General features: G+C 37.5%; 1 protein-coding gene across 1 annotated transcript; it reads left to right on the top strand.

Moving 5' to 3' along the window:
* Window positions 1–551: 551 nt before the first annotated feature.
* On the top strand, window positions 552–8,597 carry LOC100893575 (NACHT, LRR and PYD domains-containing protein 3). Its single transcript, XM_030978400.1, has 5 exons — window positions 552–713; window positions 2,399–2,697; window positions 3,737–3,790; window positions 5,465–7,005; window positions 8,334–8,597. Exons 1-5 carry the CDS (start codon window positions 649–651, stop codon window positions 8,529–8,531), a joined length of 2,157 nt encoding a protein of 718 aa, XP_030834260.1. The 5' UTR covers window positions 552–648; the 3' UTR covers window positions 8,532–8,597.
* The last annotated feature ends 10,019 nt before the right edge of the window (window positions 8,598–18,616 follow it).

Consider the following 18,616-nt stretch of genomic DNA (forward strand, 5'->3'; position numbering starts at 1 on the left):
ATATATATATGTCCTATGGGATTTTAGTGTTGTATTGCTCTGGTTTCTTATGTTATGAACCAGAGCACTATAACACAGAGTTCCCATAGGACATATATTTATTCAGATGGTCATATCTCAGCCAAAATGAAAAATAAAGAAAAAATTGAGAAATTCTAAAAATTGATTTTGTTATGATGTCACACTTCACCACTCTATGCAGGTATAGTTTCTGGCCTTCGTTTGTGAGTGTTCAGAATATTAGGAGTGATTGGAACCAGTGACCTCTTGTAACCCAAACAAGAATCTTTCCTCATTCGTTTACCATTGTTCAAGATCTTGTACACAATTTGTAACTTTCTCAAAAATATCTATGATACTCTAAGCAGTAATATAAATTGATCACTATATACAATTTTTTGTTGGTGAAGCAATGTGTGTTTCAAAATACTTTGTCTGTTTGTCACATACAGTGACCAGCGCAGTGAGAGTTAACAAAGTCTCTGAAAATTGAAATTTGTCAAGAATTTTTAGGACATACATGTAAATGTTTATGGCCCAGGCAAACCGTGAACCGCCATATGGTGTACCCCATGTTTGTGATTATTTTTCATATTTGTATCTCTATTTATATGTTGACATTTTTCCTCAGCCTGAATACCATTCACGATGGCAAAGAGGGCGCGGACAGAAGAGATGACTGAACCCCCGAGTGATGACACACCAAGTAAAAGGTACAGACACGTTTAGCTGCACTTTAGCATATGTACACTGTGCACTGTGTTTATTAAGGCCCCCCCCCCCCCCAAAAGAAGTTTTTGGTTGTCCTAGATTGCTTTTCTGGAGTAGGGGCGGGCGGGCTGATTTTTTTGTCTGCAGCAATGCGATACCTTGTGCTTGGGTCATGAGAATGGTCAGCGCATTCTGCCTGGGAGTCTCCGGGTGGTACCAGCATCACATCATCATCCACTCTGCCACGGCCACAGGAATCCTGTAGCGTTGAGATTAACTCATCCAAGCCGATGCCACTACACTTATGCTCTCCCCTACTTTAACACTTATAATTTTTAACTCATCTTTCTCCGGGAGATTCTCAATATCTGAATTGTACAAATCTGAAATTGTTGCATGTGTGGCAACACGGCAACTCGGTCAAATAAAATGTTTGTACTGAGCTTGCAATGGGTAGACACTGTATAAGTCGCCATTTTGGTTGTGTTGCAAAACAGCAGTTGCTAGGGTACCCATTTGCACCTGGGTGGAGAGTGGCAAATGTGAATACAGGACTTGGGGGGGGGGGGATACAAAAAGAATCTGAAGAGCAGGCACACAAAACAAAGGAAAGAACAGTTACCCCATTCTCTTCAAAATTTTGAAGGGGGACATACAATTTTGTGGGTGGTTGTGTACTTAAGGTATTTCACTTTGACTTGACTATGCGTATCTATCTTGCTCCCTCAACGAGACGACTCAACTCAACAGCCCCCTCTCTCTTACTCCCACCCTCTCTCTCTCTCTCTTACTCACACCCTCCTCTCTCTCTTACTCACACCCTCCTCTCTCTTAATCCCACTCTTCTCTCTCTCTTACTCCCACTCTCTCTCTCTCTCTCTTACTCCCACTCTACTCTCTCTCTTACTCCCACCCTCCTCTCTCTCCTCTCTTTTAACCCCCTATTTCTTTTGTTTTCCTTTTCTTTCTTTGCTTTCTTTTCTTTCTTTTCCTTTCTTTCTTCCTTCTCCTTCCTCTTTTTCTTTTTCCCAACGGCAGCGCAATTTCACTGACAATATCCTGACAGGTGGGGAGGGGTGGGGGTGTCACACCCCCACATCCCCCTTTAGCGATGCCCCTGCTGAGAGTCTAGATTCCTGATATCAAATGGGCATTAGACAGGCGCAGATCCACGGGCCGGCCCAGCCCCCCCCCCTTACCCCCCATAACAGGAACAAATAGGATAGTAACATATTTTAACCTTTTTTAAAACATAAAACAAAAGCTGACCCCCCCCCCCCCCCAAAAAAAAAAAAAAAAAAAAAAAAAAAATTGAAAATAAGATTTTTTGTTTAAATTTGCCCCCCCCCCCGAAAGAAATTAGTGTTCCTCTCCAGCATCCCCCCCCCCCCCCGCTTATTCGCCGTTTGCCGGCTGGCTGATTCGCCACTAAATGTTTTTTTCAAGATTTGGGCCCCCCCCCCCCCCCCCTCTGGATCCGCCCCTGGCATTAGATACAAATGGGGCTGGAGATAGAAAGACAAGTAATGGCAATCAAACCATCCAAGCAACTTCCAATTCTTAGAGCTGAGTTTCACAAGCAGCTGCAGTGACTTTTTGCTAATGTTGTTGATGTTGCAATTTTACTATGTCATGATTACATTTAATCAACACAGTTTCCTTTCCTACCTATATATTCTAAATACAGAATGAGCTCAGTGGCCAATGTTGAATTCGACGACATCTTGAAGGAGATAGCCAAGGCGCTGTACAAAAATTCAGACATCGATGATCTCGGAAAAGCCTTGGGATTTAGGCCCGGAGAAATTGGTCGCAAAATTGCAGAAAACGACAAGCAAGGAGGGAATCATATGGGAACATTGGATTTGCTCAGGATGTGGCGAAATAGACAAACACCTTCGACTGAAAAGGCGGCATTGTGGTCGGCACTAGTAAAAGCTGGATTTGATAACCTGGCAGACCAATATCTAAGCACTCCCGTACCCGGTAAGAGATTCTGTGTATACAATGGTTCAATAATGCGTTTCATAAATAATAAAAAAAGAGAATTTGAATTACAATAAAAATAACATTTTTTTCACTACTCAAAAGTTTCAAAGCAGATCATGGACATGATAGTGGGGCAGCATAATATCAAATTTAAGCCCAATTATGCATCTTGTGATAAAAGCACCAACTTTGGCACACAGGGAGTCCAACATTTTTGAAGCAAAACTCAATGTTGAGACATCTCAAATTTGGCCCTTGGGGCCCGCTGTGCATATTTTTCAAAATGACTCCTTCGGGGTACCTTTTCTGTGTATTAAACATGCTTTGTTTTCAAAATCATTATTTTCAATTTCCAACCAAGAACGTTCCTCCATACTTACGGTAGCCATTCTCTCTAATAGGAAGAAAAAGGAAACGTGGAAGTGAATGTTAATTTTGAAATATACTGTCTCTGAACCTAGACTCTAATTTGGAGTTTCAAACATCATGAAAAATAAATGACATATTGCTCTGTCAATCTATCTCTGTGCCAAATATGGTGCTTTAATTATGATTGAATTGCTATGCCACCCCATTTGTAGCGATGTCCATTTGTTGGTATATATGTTTATTCCAAGCAGTAAACAGTAGAGTGTCATTCCTGGTTTTAAAAAATTAATTTGCCTAAAAACAAGAAATATGCACGTCATGATAATTCAAAGGAAAAAAAAAAATCATATTTACTGGGAACAATGATTTTTCATTTGTACCAAATGAAAAGTAAACAAGTGAAGTTTTTTCAGGGATGGTAGTAGTTTCTTTTTGTAAATCAATTTTTTTTTATGGTTCACAATATTAAACTCTTTTAGAAGATTCAGGTCAAAGTTCAAATGAATCTTTTTTGTGAAGCAGAGATACAAGAGAATTATTACACCAAGTACATGATAATAAGATATTCAAACTTTTAATTTCCACAATAATAGAAATTGTTTAGGAAATCTATGAAGTACTCATTACAAGTCACTTCCTTTTACCGGTAATTTTTTGTTTACATCAGCAGAATCTGACCAATACACTGCACAACAAACAGAGGACTGTTCCAAAAATAAAGGTGAGAAATCTATCTTGTTTCATATGAATATTAAAAGAAGGAAAACAAAAATTCTTTGTATTTGAGTATCTATTGTAAGCTTGATCTGTTCTCAGGGCAGTCCAGAGCCGAGCACTACGTTTGATTGCACATGCAATTATTCAAAAAGGGTACTGGCTTAAAAAAATCAACCTGTCTATCATCGAGTTAACATACACAAATTCTGTGAGGTAATTTTGATAATATTACCAAAAATATCTTTGATCCAATCTAGCTTTATTTATTAAAGATAGTGAATGCCAATTTTTGGACGAGGCACTTCCGGAATTATTGTCAATGTTTTCCAGAACAATATTCGTCTTCAAATACATTTTTGCAGAGGTGTGTGTTTTATGACATCCTCTTTCTCATCATTATAGAATTGAAGTGAAATTTTGCCATCAAGATTATGTGTTCAAATTTTTGGAATTTTTGGCTCCCATCAACGCTTTAAATCTCTCATTATTGTTAAAAAATCATCAATCGATACATAGTAACAGTAAGTATAATGTAATGGACAATGCTCATATTTTTTTAGCTTGTGAACAGGTTCTGACTTTGACACCTGTATTTGCTTAAATACATGTACTGTTAACAGTATAATTGCCTTTACAGCGTTGTTGAGCAGGATACCTTTCATGTATAGACGTTTTTGAAATGTTTGTTTGGGGATTTAAAAGATTTTCCCCATTTAATGTGTTTTCTCGGTTGTTTTTTTCTCTGAATTCGCTTTTGTAAAGTTGTCAATTATTCTGCCACCTTCCCCATAATAACGATTAATTGAAACTAAAATTTAGGAATATATTAAATTGTGAGATGTACCCTTTTCAAACTCACTTTTCAAACTCACTTTTCAAACTAACTTTTCAAACAAGTATTTTAAACTCACTTTTCAAACTTTTCAAACTCACTTTTCAAACTAACTTTTCAAACTAACTTTTCAAACTCACTTTTCAAACTAACTTTTCAAACTGACTTGTTTAAGTATTAAAGATTTTAGTAACTTCCTACTGTCCTACTTTCACACTGCACGGTGAAACAAATGACACACCATTATTGATAATTTATCTCATAAGGGTGGGAAAAGAGTCTCTTAACAAAAAGAGTATTGCCATAATGTGAGTAAGAGCTTTCAGAAACAATTTGCCGTTCAATTCTCACTAGAAACTGTTATTTCTGGTTTTCAGTCAATAACTGGTCAAAATGTCCATACACATGGCGTCTTGACAACCATTCTCTGACCCACACTGTCCTTTTCTTTTAAATTTCCTACCCCTCTGAAATTGCGCTTTTAAAAGCCAAGTCCCACGATCATTAACTTATACGCATATAAATCTGAGCCAGTGGCATATCAAGCTAGAATTGATAAACCAAGAGAGAATCCCACCCGACTAAAAAACAGCTAGAACTTTGGCTGCCAAAGACAGCCCTGCTACCCACTGCAAATTTTGATTTAATTAATTTTAAGGGGAGGGGGCTCAAACGCGCGGATCTGCGTCCGTATGCCAGGTTTATCCTTTGCCCGTACTTTATCAGCAGAACCTGTTTAAACAGAAACAGCAATACATTATCAACTTTCTTGGCACTGATTTCAAACCACGAATCAAATTTTCTTACATCATTATCTTGCAATAATGCTCTTCTCTTTTTCCTCAGGTGACGTTGAGGCGATGACAAGTGAAATAATGAAGTTAAGAGAACAACTGAAAAGAAGATATCGCAAGAAATTTGGTCAGATCAAAACATCACCTGTGGACTCTGAGTCACGGACATGGCTTCAGCACATCTACGTCAGTCTGGTCCTGATGTTGGGATTGGAAGGGAATAAGGAGGAGCCAATAGATTATGATGGATTGTTTAAATTCATAAAAACTGACACACCGAAAGGTTTTGTAACACGATTAGCTTTCATTGGAGAAGCTGGTGTAGGGAAATCAACGCTGTTTGCTAAGATAGCTCTTGATTGGGCTGAGGGTAAAATTCTTCAAGAAATCAATCTGCTTTTTCTTGAATCATTTCGAGAGATTAAAGAGAGCGAATTCTTTGGGGATACTGTCATGGCGCATTTCCCAGATAACTCAGAAAAAGAAGGGGAACGGGTGGATGCATATGTGAGGAAAAATCCGAGAAGAGTCCTAATCTTATTGGATGGACTAGATGAGGCACATATTGACATCAAAAAGCCAGACTGCAATGGGGCTATCGTATCGATCGTAAGAGGAGATCGATTCATTGATACTCCAGTTGTCATCACAACCCGTCCTTTTGGAGCTGAACAGATCAAGAGCATCATGACAATTAATGACCACTACACGTTTGGTAAGGTTAAGGGCTTCACAAAGAAAAACATGGCAACATATATTGAAAACTTTTTCAAAGATGATTCTCAGTCTGCTTTGACCCTCATTAACTTCATTGATACAAACCAAGTGGTTTCTGAGTACATGGCACCTTTCCCGATCTTCTGCTGTATGCTATGTTGCCTCTGGAAAACGCCATCTGGGCGGAAAAATATTCAGACAATGGAAACATTCTCGCAACTCTTGAAGCGTCTTGTGTTTTCACTTCAAGAGCAATACTCTTCCAAACGAAATGAATTAGAAGAGGGCTATGGAAGCCGCATGAACAAAGCTGATGAAAGTATGAAAGAGCTTGGTTGTATCGCATTTCAAGGTCTGTTGGATAAACAGCTCATCTTTGATGAAAACGTGTTTGGCTTATGCACAGAAGCTGCAACGACTGCATGCGAGGTCGGGATTCTTAGCATGGAAAAAAGGCCAGCACCCTTGCAAATCAGAGAAAGTCAGCGAAAGCAATTCATCAAAGAATTCTCTTTCCCTCATAAGTTACTCCAGGAGTACATAGCAAGTTTCTACCTTGCATCGCTGTTCCACAAAGATTGTCGTGAATTCAACAGAATCATGGCAGACACTATTTCAGAAAACTACCGGTACATGGAATTCAGATATGTCTTGTACTTCACTGCGTCTCATGGAGGTGAAGTAGGAAAGTCGGTCCTGGAAACTCTGTGCAAGAAAGTTGATGACATGGGATTCATCATTAAGGTTGCTTTTGAAGTACATGATTCAGAAGCCATTGATCCCGTCAGGAATCTTTTGAAGACGAAGGCACATCTTACGTTAGATCCTCCAATCGCCGCACATGTCTTCACACTGGAGCCAATAGGGAAAGAAGTAGTAAGTTCAGTGAATAGAATTATAGGCGTGTCTCATTTTCGTTTATGTAGTTGTGAAATGGTATCATGTTGATGAAATACTGTCATCTGTTGAGCCTCCAGTGATAATACAGTCAAACCTGCTTTAGTGACCACCTGTCTACATCAAGCACATTTTTTGTTTCCCTTGAAAACGATTTCTCATTGAAACATGTACCAAAGGAACTTGTCTACAAAGACCACCTGTCTACAATAAGCACATTTTTTGTTTCCCTCGGGTGGTCACTGTTGACAGGTTCAGTGGCGGATCCAGGGGGGGAGGGGGGGGGGGCACAGGGGGCATGTGTCCCCCCAGCCAAAAAAAAAGTGTTGAAATCAGCCCCAAATTCGCCAAAAAATTACTGGCAAACAGGGACGTGCCCCCCACCCCCCCCCCCCCCCCTCCCCCACTGAGCGAATTTGCGGTCGGCGTGATTTTCAAATATTCGGGAGCAAAAAAAAAAAAAAAAAAATGCTCTTACCCCCCCCCCCCCTGCTTATTCAGCGGCTGGCTGAGTCGTTGCAATTTTTTTGGGACCATATATATATGTCCTCTTACCCTCGTGTGTCCCCCCGTGTGCCCCCCCAGGAAGAAATTCCTGGATCCGCCCCTGAGGTTTGACTGTAATTTTGTTACAAAGAAAATACAAATACAAGAGGCCTACACAATGTATTGTCTGTTTTTCTGCTCTACTGACCGATAATCTTTTAGAACCTGCCATCATGTTCTCCTGCTGTTATTGGGTATTATAGCAGGCTGCAAGGTGTAATTATATAGTCTCACACAAGAGCGAGAGTCATATCATCGCTTACCTCTTCCACATATAAGTGTAAAACTTGACTTTCTTAAAAAAAAAGGAAGGAAAACAATATTACACGTCAATTTTAGAGCAATGAAACACACACACGGACACACACCCATACTCACATCCTTCACAGGGAGTGGGTCACCCAACCAAACTAAATATCTGACGTAGATCATGTTATATTTTGAATTTGCCTTTATAATCGTTATCGTTCGTTTATGTACTTCTTACATTCACATTATGATTATACATAACTCAGATTTGATTCAATTTATATTTTGGATTCTTTCTTTTCTTGGTCTTGGTATATTTATATCCTTGGTATTTACACACATCCACGCCATCTGTCTGTGGCGAAAATAATATACACCATGGTCTATTTTTTTCTAACTGTATACTACAAATGGACACACGCAAAACTACTTCAAAGGTTAAACAAAAATTATAACGTAATTAAAATTTACAGATCGAATGCTAAAATTCTATTTGTTCCATTTGTTGACAGGTAGGAAGAAGTTCTTCGATTCGTGAAACATTGGATGTTAGCAAATCCTTTGAAGCTAATGCACCATCGTCACATGTAGCAGCAGCAGTAGGTCTTTTCACATTGCCGAAGTTGCGATGGTTGACCTTTCAAAGCGTGCGCCTGGATGATGAATTCTACACAGGAATGTCTGCTGCAGCTTCACAGTCCAAGGTATAAGGGGCCTATTTATTGTATTATATTGATGAATCCTTAATCATAGCTACCATTATTTCTTAATCGATGCATACTCCTATTTGTTACTAAATTTTAAAAAATACAATCATGAACAAAATTTGGTTATTCACACTCATAACTTTGTTCACTGCTTTTCACAAAGGTGGGAATCTACCGGTAAGCATTATGAAAGGCTTGTAAAAGGGTCTTGCTCTCTTTCTCTTCCTTTTCCTTTTTACTTATCTTAAATATGTATCTTTCTTTGTCATTTTTGTCTCGCCTGCGTAGCAAAAAGCGAGACATAGGCGCCGCTTTTCCGGTGACGGCGGCGACGGCGACGGCGTCAACATCAAAAACTTAACCTAAGGTTAAGTTTTTGAATTTTTGATATAATTTTGAAAGTATAAGTTCTTAGTCAATGATACTTGGACTATAGGGTTATCAAGTATCCCCAATCATGTGAGTAGAATTTCAGTTCACAAAGTCAAGGTCAAAGGTCATTTCAGGTCAACAGACTTAGACTATGTTGTGGCATCATCATCGAAAACTTAACCGAAGGTTAAGTTTTTGAATTTTCGATATAATTTTAAAAGTTTAAGTTCTTAGTCAATGAAACTTGGACTACAGGGTTATCAAGTATCCCCAATCATGTGAGTAGTATTTCAGGTCACTAACTTAAGGTCAAAGGTCATTTTAGGTCAACAAACTTAGACTTTGTTGTGGTATCAACATCAAGATTTTGAATTTTTAGCATATTTTCAAAATTGATTGTTCAAATTCCATGAAACTTGTACCCAAGAGTTATCAAGTATCACAAATCATATGACACAAATTCCAGGTCACAAGGTCAAAGGTCAGTAGACTTGGATTATGTTTTTCACAACTTAATATGAGAATTAATAATTTGTTCATATTTCATTCAAGTCACCGATCGTGGTACATTTAATAGTAAATATTTCTTCTGACGATTCTTAGTCAATATTCACTTCAAAATGTGATTATATTTAGAGGATTTTATTTGGGGGGCCTGCTAATGGGCCACCCTGCCTAAAAATAATGTCCCAACCTCAATTTTTCATCATATCGAATTGCGTAATGCAGGCGAGACCGCCGAGAGCGTTTCCCTTGTTCTCTTAATTTGTCACAATTTGGCGGTGCTTTGGACAGAGGTGGAAAATGTGACCCCAGTCAAAGTCTTTGCCCCCCCCCCCCCTAAGTCTGTGAAGAAACAAATTTCACCATCTTCTTTCTCTTCTTTTTCTTCTTCTACTTCATATTTATTGTTTGTTTAGGTTAATATTTGTTGACGATTTTCCATTAGGAATATAAGTTTATATGGGCTGTAATTACCACTCCACGCACTCTAGGATGTAGGATTAGATAGTAACAAATGTTCCCATAACACCTTCTCTTGCCCACAGTGCGCCCCTACACATCTACCGCAATTCTAGTTGATACACACACACACTCATTAGCATGGATAGCAGGAGGGGGGGGGGGGGGCTACATCCATCTATGCAGCTATTCTATTTCATATACATTTCACAGTACATCAACTCCATGGGTATATTCTAATTATTATTCATTGGTAGGGAGACCACTTACAAAAAACCTCCAGTGGATATATCCCATAGTGAACCCAGAATTGCTGCATCTTTTTGCAGTACTATTTCAACCATCTTCCCTCAGATTTGAAAGAAAAATCATGATATTGTATGTAAGCCTATTGTAAAGGCGGCTGGGTAGGGTATGAGAATATGTTTGCACTTTGAAATTCTTCCAAACAGCGAACGAAACAAAACGCAACAATAATACATAATCACCGCTGCGGCGCGCGCGTCCTGTCGGCTGGTCGGACATCAGAGCATTGCATTACGTACACATCAAGCTAGATCGCTAGAACCCCCTCCTACACCGAGCGCTTGCAAAACGCATGCTGTTTGCACTTTATTTTGCGCAAAATATTGTCAGTTTTCATCAGGTCCCGCCACATGTTTTGAATTCCTGAGCGAAAGGGGCCTGTACAGGGGGCAGTAGCACCAAGCCTCCCCCATCAGTATCAGTCAGCCTCTTCTCACTAGCCTATGTAAAGAGGGCAAGGGGGCAGTCTTACAGAGAAAATAAATTGCTTTTTCATTTCACTTGGGAATTATTGAAGGTACCGTCGTCAAATTATTGGCAGAAACTTCTTGAATTGTGAAAATTTTCTCACAAATTTTCTAGTGATGTAAAAGCCAAACTGTCAATATAAAGAGAAGGGGCAACTGGATTCACATCTCTTGTAATAATTATATATAGCCGAAAAGATAAAGCTGGACACCATTATTCTTATGTTAGAGGGAAAGTCGGTCTCTAATTATGATCATGATTGAACATAATTCCATTTTTTACAGCTGTACTAGTGATTTTACAATGTTGATAACTTTCAACAAGTAATATCGTATTGAAATCATATAACTGTAACTGTCAAATTAACAAGAGAGGATAAAACAGTGTCGTCCGCCGCCCTACCCCACCCCTGGCGACGTAAATGAGGGTCCAAAAAGTGAATTTCATGCTGAAATAAATGGATCACCATTGGCTCTGATTTTTTGTTCCCCCCCCCCCCCTCCCACACCAAGATTTCTGTTTTTGTTTCTGACGCATTTTAGGCTTTTCCTACAATATATCGAGTAAATTCTACATTAATTGGCAAACGAGAAAAGGCACTTTTGCGCAACTTTCTTCTACAATATTAACGAATATGAGATTAACCTGAAAAGGAATTTAAATTTTCTTTACCTTCACTGTATTAGGTCATGCATATTGAGAAGGTAAAACACTATGTAGCTATTATATCAAACCCTCTGACGCAATGATACTTGATAGATCAAAATGCTCCTTGTCATGTGATATAGTTTTGACCAATCAGTGAATGACAATCTATGTACGAGGTATATAAATTTAATTATCCCCTCGCCGACGAAGTCGGAGGGGATATAGTAACGCTAATGAAATTTGATATGAAGGTACATGGTATCAAAACACAGCCTAAGTTCAATTTCCGAGTATGTAGGTCAAAGGTCATAGCTCATTAAATATGCGAATCTGGTTTCCATTCGATAACTTGAGTAATGTTTGACGAATTTTAATGAAATTTAAAATGAAGGTACATGGTATCAAAATACATGTACAGCCTAAGTTCGATTTCTGAGTATGTAGGTCAAAGGTGAAAGGTCATAGCTCATTAAATATGCAAAACCTAATTATATATGTAAAAATGTGGTTAACTTCCTTACCTAGTAATATAATAGTATAGTCCAATTGAGGTAACTTGTTCTGACGTACATATAGGCCATTTGTACCCTGCGAGGGGATGCTACGCTTTGCGTTGACTTGTTAATATATTGAGTTGTTATACTGGAATGGAAGAACATACTTTTTTTATCTTTCTATTTGAAAAAGGTGAAAGAAAAATTCAAAAAGCATGCAATAAGTAAAACTTTGATTGAAGGAAAATAATTAGATCATTATATATGATCCATTTTACTCACTTTTCCCTGTACACAATGTCATTCTTCTACAAAAAAATTTGGTTTGCTCATTCTGTATACGTGTTTCTTTCAATTTAGCTATAAAAAAAGCCCATCATAGTCAAAGTATATATATATATATATATCGAATAATATCATCATGATGTTAAAGTACCGAACATAAGTAATACTTCAATTAAACATGTTGATGAGTATTCACTTTATTCAACCTGTCCTGTCACATCACCAGACTGAGAAGCTAACGTACTACCTCTCGGATCTATAGGTGTGTTTAAAACACGGGTGGCCAACCTTTTGAAGCTCGCGGGGCACAGCTAACGATTGGCATAACTTGGCGGGCTGTAAGTAGTCTTCCCCCCCCCCTCCCCCCCCCCCACACACACACCTACATGCAATACATGTACACACCTGTAATTTTGCAAAAACAAACAAGCAAACAACAAAATCTGTGGGAAAAAAAAAATCAGATTTACATTTTTAGTGCGATTTCTGGGGCTTGCACTTTTCTGCTATGTTGTGCCCTATTTCATCGCTGCTATGCGGGCCGCATTTCAGTTATGAGCCATTTTTATTATTACTTTTTCAATGCTTCGCGGGCCGCACCAAAAGAGCTCGCGGGCCGCGGGTTGGTCATCCGTGGTTTAAAAGCACTTATCTTATACATAGTATTTCACATGTTTTTTTGAAATAATTTATTGTCATGAGTCAGAAGCATGCTGACAAGAAAAATGAATCATGTGAATAGACTTTATTTTGACAAAGTATTATTCATATAAATGTGTGGTTTAGGAAATTATTTATAGTTTGTCAATAGTCTCAAGGAGATATTACATGAACACCGTAGATATAAAGAAATAACATCTTTATTTTGCTTGAACAGACACTCTCTTTCTTTTTCAACTGTTCATAATTAATCACATTTGATTTTCTTCATCTCTTGTTTCTTTTCTTTTACCAACCCCATTTCACTTTTGGCCTTTTCTCTAGCTCTATCTCTCTCTGTCTCTATCTGTCTTCTCTCTTTCTCTTGCTTTATCCCTTACTGTACTTGGCTATTTTGAGCACCTCAATATTTTGATGTAATTAATAATGATAATTTATGCAAATTTGATGCGATTTTCAACTATTTATTTTCTTATGTATTTTTTATTTCTTATTTCTTATTATATCTATTGTTTCATTTCTAATGTATTCTTTTGTTCTAGAATACATCAAGTTACTTTGAGAAACATATAAAAGCAATTTGATATCAATTCATATCTTCACATTTCTGCTTGTACATGAATATATGCAATTATAGCACTTTTTTATGACATGCGCATACTAATTTTAATGTAACACCTTACAGGTATATTCGATTTTGACGAAAATGGTATCAAAATATGTGTAAGACTTGAGGAAAAAAAGTCATGAAACGACAATTCAAAATTCCGAGCGGTTACGGCGCAATCTCCGAAAATGTCGAGGGGGGGGGGGCCTACAGTAAGGGTTAAAAGCCTAAAAGTGGAGGGTATAATGATGTTACATTAATGAAAAATATTAAAATTAGACATGTCTATACTTGATTTAGCCCCTCATCTCTCTCTATCTCTGTCTCTGTCTGTCTCTCTCTCTCTCTCTCTGCCTCTCTCTCTGCCTCTCTCTCTCCCTCTCCTTTGCTCTTCCCTCTCCTTTTCTCTTCCCTCTCCTTTTCTCTTTTCCTTGCTTTAAAAGTCTAAGCAGAGGTCAATGATGTTACATTTATGACAATGACAAATATTTGAATTAGTCATGTCGTCTATTCTTGATATCACTATTCACTCTATTCAACCTGTCCTGTCACATCACCAGATTAAGGATCTAACACACAGGAACGCAGATCTGGGTTCTGCTGTATCCTCTCTCTACGGGAGATGTCTCTGCTCCATGCCTCATCTCCGATCACTGAGTCTGATCGATGTGAAGCTGAGTGATGGGTTCTACTCAACGTTGGGCTCTGAGGCATCAAATACAAAGGTACACCCGAACACGATTTGTATTGGAAACAATTTTTTTACCCCAACAGTTTTGCAATCTTCAAACTAAACATATGTGGATAAATGTTTTTCACATTAAAAAAAAATTAGAAATGATTTGTTATCATTCGTCACTATTATCTTCATATAAATAAAAGCATGAGTCATGTGAATAGACTGGATTTTCATGTTATAATGAATAAATTCATTTAAATGTGTGTTTTTAAAGCACGTATCCTATAAATAGAAATTTGCATTTTGTTTTTTGAAATTATTTATACAATGTGAGTCCAAAAAAAGTTTACACCTAGAAATTTGCCAATTATTTCATATATCATCTATGAACAGTAAATTATTAAACATCTTATAAAAGAGTGTTTTATCCCGAATCATTTAGTTTCATTTTTGTGTGGTATGTGTTCACGCTTGGATGAACAGGAGGGATTGTTTGCGAGAGTGCAAAAATCGACGTGCGCCAAAGTTGCGTTTGTGATGTTTGAATAAAACAATTGGGATTTGGGTATTAATTCGGTCATTGCAGATCCAAATACCATCCCCAACAAAATTAATCATGCCACACATATCAAATATCTAATATAAAATATCAACAAACATTTGTGAGCGTGTGTGTGTTTGTGTTTGTGACTTTGCTTCTGCAAAAAGCATATGCAACGCATCTCATTTGATACATTCAATTCCTTCTCTCACTTTAATCCCAACATATCACATACTGTAGGCATCACTTTGGCGCAAGTCGATTTTTGCACTCTCGCAAACAATGCTCCCTGTTCATCCAAGCATGAACACATACCACACAACAATGATACCAATTGATTTGGGATAAAACGCTCTTTCATAAGATGTATCATATTGTACTGTTCATAGATTATTTTTTAAATAATTAGTGATTTTATAGGTGTAAACTTTTTTTTGACTCACACGGTAGTTTGTCAATAGTCTCAAGGAGATATTACATGTACACTGCCTAGAAAGAAATAACATCTTTATTCTGCTTGATCAGATACTCCCTTTCTTTTCTAACTATTCATAATGAATCACATTTGTTTGTCTTCTTCATCTCGTCTTTCATTGTTCTATCCCTTGGTCTTTTTGATTCGATTTGATTTGATTTATTTATTTCTGTTTGATTTTTTTTCTTTAACAGTTTTACAAATATATAACAAACAAATCATTGAACATTTTATACGTGACAAAAGAGTATATGTCAAACATAGTGGCCCGAATTCACAAAGGAGGTTTGTCGACAAACCTTGGTTTTCGTACGTCATATGACGCGTTTTACGCGTTTTTTACAAACCTGGTTTGTAAAGAACAAAAGGAGGTTTGGCGAAACAAAAGGAGGTTTGAGCTCAAACCTTGCTTTGTGAATTCGGGCCAGTAAGGTTGACTGTAACTAATCAAAATCATCTCTATCTCTTTCTCTCTGCCTCTGTCTGTCTCTCTCCCTCTCTCTCTCTCTATGTCTGTCTCTCTCTATCTCTTTGTCTCTGTCTGTCTCTCTCCCTCTCTATCTCTGTCTCTCTCTGTCTGTCTCTCCCTTTCTCTATCTCTCTGTCGGTCTGTCTCTCTCCCTCTGTCTCTGTCTCTCTCCCTTTCTCTATCTCTCTATCTGTTTCTCTCCCTCTCTCTGTCTCTCTCCCCATCTCTGTCTGTCTCTCTCCGCCTGTCTCTGTCTGTCTGTCTCTCTCTATCTTTCTCTATCTCTATCTCTCTGTCTGTTTCTCTCCCTCTCTCCCTCTCTCCATCTCTCTGTCTCTCTCCCTATCTCTATCTGTCTGTCTCTCTCTCTCTCTCTCCCTTTGTCTCTGTCTGTCTATGTCTCTCTGTGGCTCTCCCCCTCTTTCTCTCTCTCTCTCTCCTTTTCTCTTTCCCTTTCCCTTCTCCTTACTTTAAAAATCTTAGTAGAGGTTAATGATGTTACATTAATGATAATGAAAAATATTTAAATATTAGACATGTCGTCCATACTTGATAATACTATTCACTCTATATTCAACCTGTCCTGTCACCTCTCTAGATTGAGATGCTGATGCACTTGGAAGCAGATCTGGGTTCTGGTGCATCCTCTCATTACGCGAGAGGTCTCTGCTCCATGCCTTATCTTCGATCACTGATTCTTTGCCATGTGGAGCTATGTGATGAGTTCTACTCAACAATGGCCTCTGAGGCATCAAAATCAAAGGTATACATGTACCTGAATACGATTTTTATTGGAAACAATATTTTCCCTCAATAGTTTTGCAATCTTCAAACTGAACATAGAATATGTGGATAAATGTTTTTCACAATTAAAAAAAGAAATAGAAATCATTTTATTTTCAGTAGTCACTATCATGCTAATATCAATATAATACTCTTACAATACTGAGAATAAGAAGCATGAGTCATGTGAATAGACTGAATTTTAATGTCATAATGATATACATTCAAAAAAATGCTTACGGTACTAAAGCATGTATCTTACAGATAATACATCGCATTATATTTTTAGAAACTATTCAAATTTTGTCAATAGTCGCCAGAAATTGATTTTAAATGTGCATACAAATAGACGGATATAAACGCATATTTTTAAGCGCATATGATATCCTGTAGATAGGCCTAGTATTCCTCTTTTTTGTGTGTCGATTATTCATTGTCCCAATAAGATATTACATGCACAATATACTGGATTTTAATGTGATAATGATATAAATTCATATAAATGCCTGTTTAAAGCACGTTTCCTACAAATAGTACTTCACATTATGTATTTTTAGAAATTATTTAAATTTTGTCAATAGTCACCAGAAATTGATTTTAAATGTGCATACAAATAGACGGATATAAACGCATATTTTTAAGCGCATATGATATCCTGTAGATAGGCCTAGTATTCCTCTTTTTTGTGTGTCGATTATTCATTGTCCCAATAAAATATTACATGCACAATATTATATAGATAGCTATAACATGTTATTTTGCTTGACAAGACATGGTCTCCTTTTCAACTATTTTATTTGTTTGTATTTTTTTGCTTGTACCACAGCAATGTCTCTTAGTTTTTTTTTTCGCTCTCCCTTTTATTGGAAACGATTTCCTTCAAAATTTTGTGCATTCTCCAAACTAAACATAATGCTATTTCACACTTTTTTTCGAAATAATATTTGGTTAATAATCAAAATCACGCTCATTATAAAACAATAGTCTGACCATGCTGTCAATCATGGAAGTGAATCATTTGAATTTAATTGACTTCAGTATCATGATTATATAAATTCAATTGATTCTCACTTTCAGTCATTTAAGTCATTCTAGAATATTATTTTTTGAACTACAGATTAATGTATCCCCGGGCAGTATGCCGGAGGATACTTTGGATTCACAGCTAGCAGCATGCCGCCGTGTCATATTCTAGTGTGCGCTCTATATTACTGCAACATTTCTTGACAGATTTCTTTCAAATTTTGTATTGAGAATGTATCTTGGTACACATCTTTACTTTTCTGTGATGCTGCCCTCATTGTTCCATCCTTTATAGGGTCAAAGGTCATTTGTCCCCTTTGTGCGCTGTTATACTGCCACATTTCTTGACAGATTTCTTTCAAATTTTGTATAGAGAATGTATCTTAGTCAAATCTACACTTCTTTAGTGTTTGGTGGTGGTGCCACCTGTGTTCGTCTGTTATAGGGTCAAAGGTCATATTTTGGTGGGTGTCTAGTGTACGCTCGATCTGCAGGTCATATTTCATGACAGATTTCTCACAAATTTTGTATGGAGATGTATCTTGGTACAATCTACACATCTACACTTTTGGGCGATGCTGCTCCTAGTCTTAATTGACAATGGTCTGAGCCACTATAGTGGTAATTTCTACATGTACATCATCTTTTTGTTTCAGGGAGGGGAGAGGGGATCTTTGTCCCGCTTTCGAACATAAGGATGACACAATAGTACTTCTTTTTCTGTATTAGAATGGAGTGCGTCTCTCTATAACTCAACTTTGTTCCTATGTAGCTTTCTCTATTTGCTCTTGTCCTCCCATCTCTTTCTTCAAGTCTCATTTCTCCTTTTCTTACTTATTTTTCTCTAAGCTCTCTCTCTCATTCTCTCTCAAGCTTGCTGTCAATGTTATTTCTAGAGTAATATTTTCTTGTATTTATCACTTATTGGTCTTTCTTAGTAATTTCCAAAATATCTCGCTCATCAGATAGAGAGATATGATAATTGTTCTCATTTTCTGAAAAGTATCGAGAAGTAAGAACCATTACATGCTCATTTAAGGAGAATGATGACCCCTCATTGATAGTAAATGTAACTTTCCCCAACTCAGCACATGCTCACAAAATAATTGCATTCTTGTATACATACCTCCACATTACCTTTCTTTTCCTGGTGATGCTACAGCACGTCTGACATAGCAACTCCTATGTTGGTATTGTATGGTATATTGTAAACAGGTGGTCAGCTTTGGTGAAGCTACATACCACTGTCTCTTGTTAGCTCACTAATGATTGGAAGATGATGTCACCAGATGAATGAGATCTGGAGCATTTTGTT

The sequence above is a fragment of the Strongylocentrotus purpuratus genome, unplaced genomic scaffold, assembly GCF_000002235.5.
Source record: "Strongylocentrotus purpuratus isolate Spur 01 unplaced genomic scaffold, Spur_5.0 spur5_scaffold_1, whole genome shotgun sequence".
Classification (NCBI taxonomy): domain Eukaryota; kingdom Metazoa; phylum Echinodermata; class Echinoidea; order Camarodonta; family Strongylocentrotidae; genus Strongylocentrotus; species Strongylocentrotus purpuratus.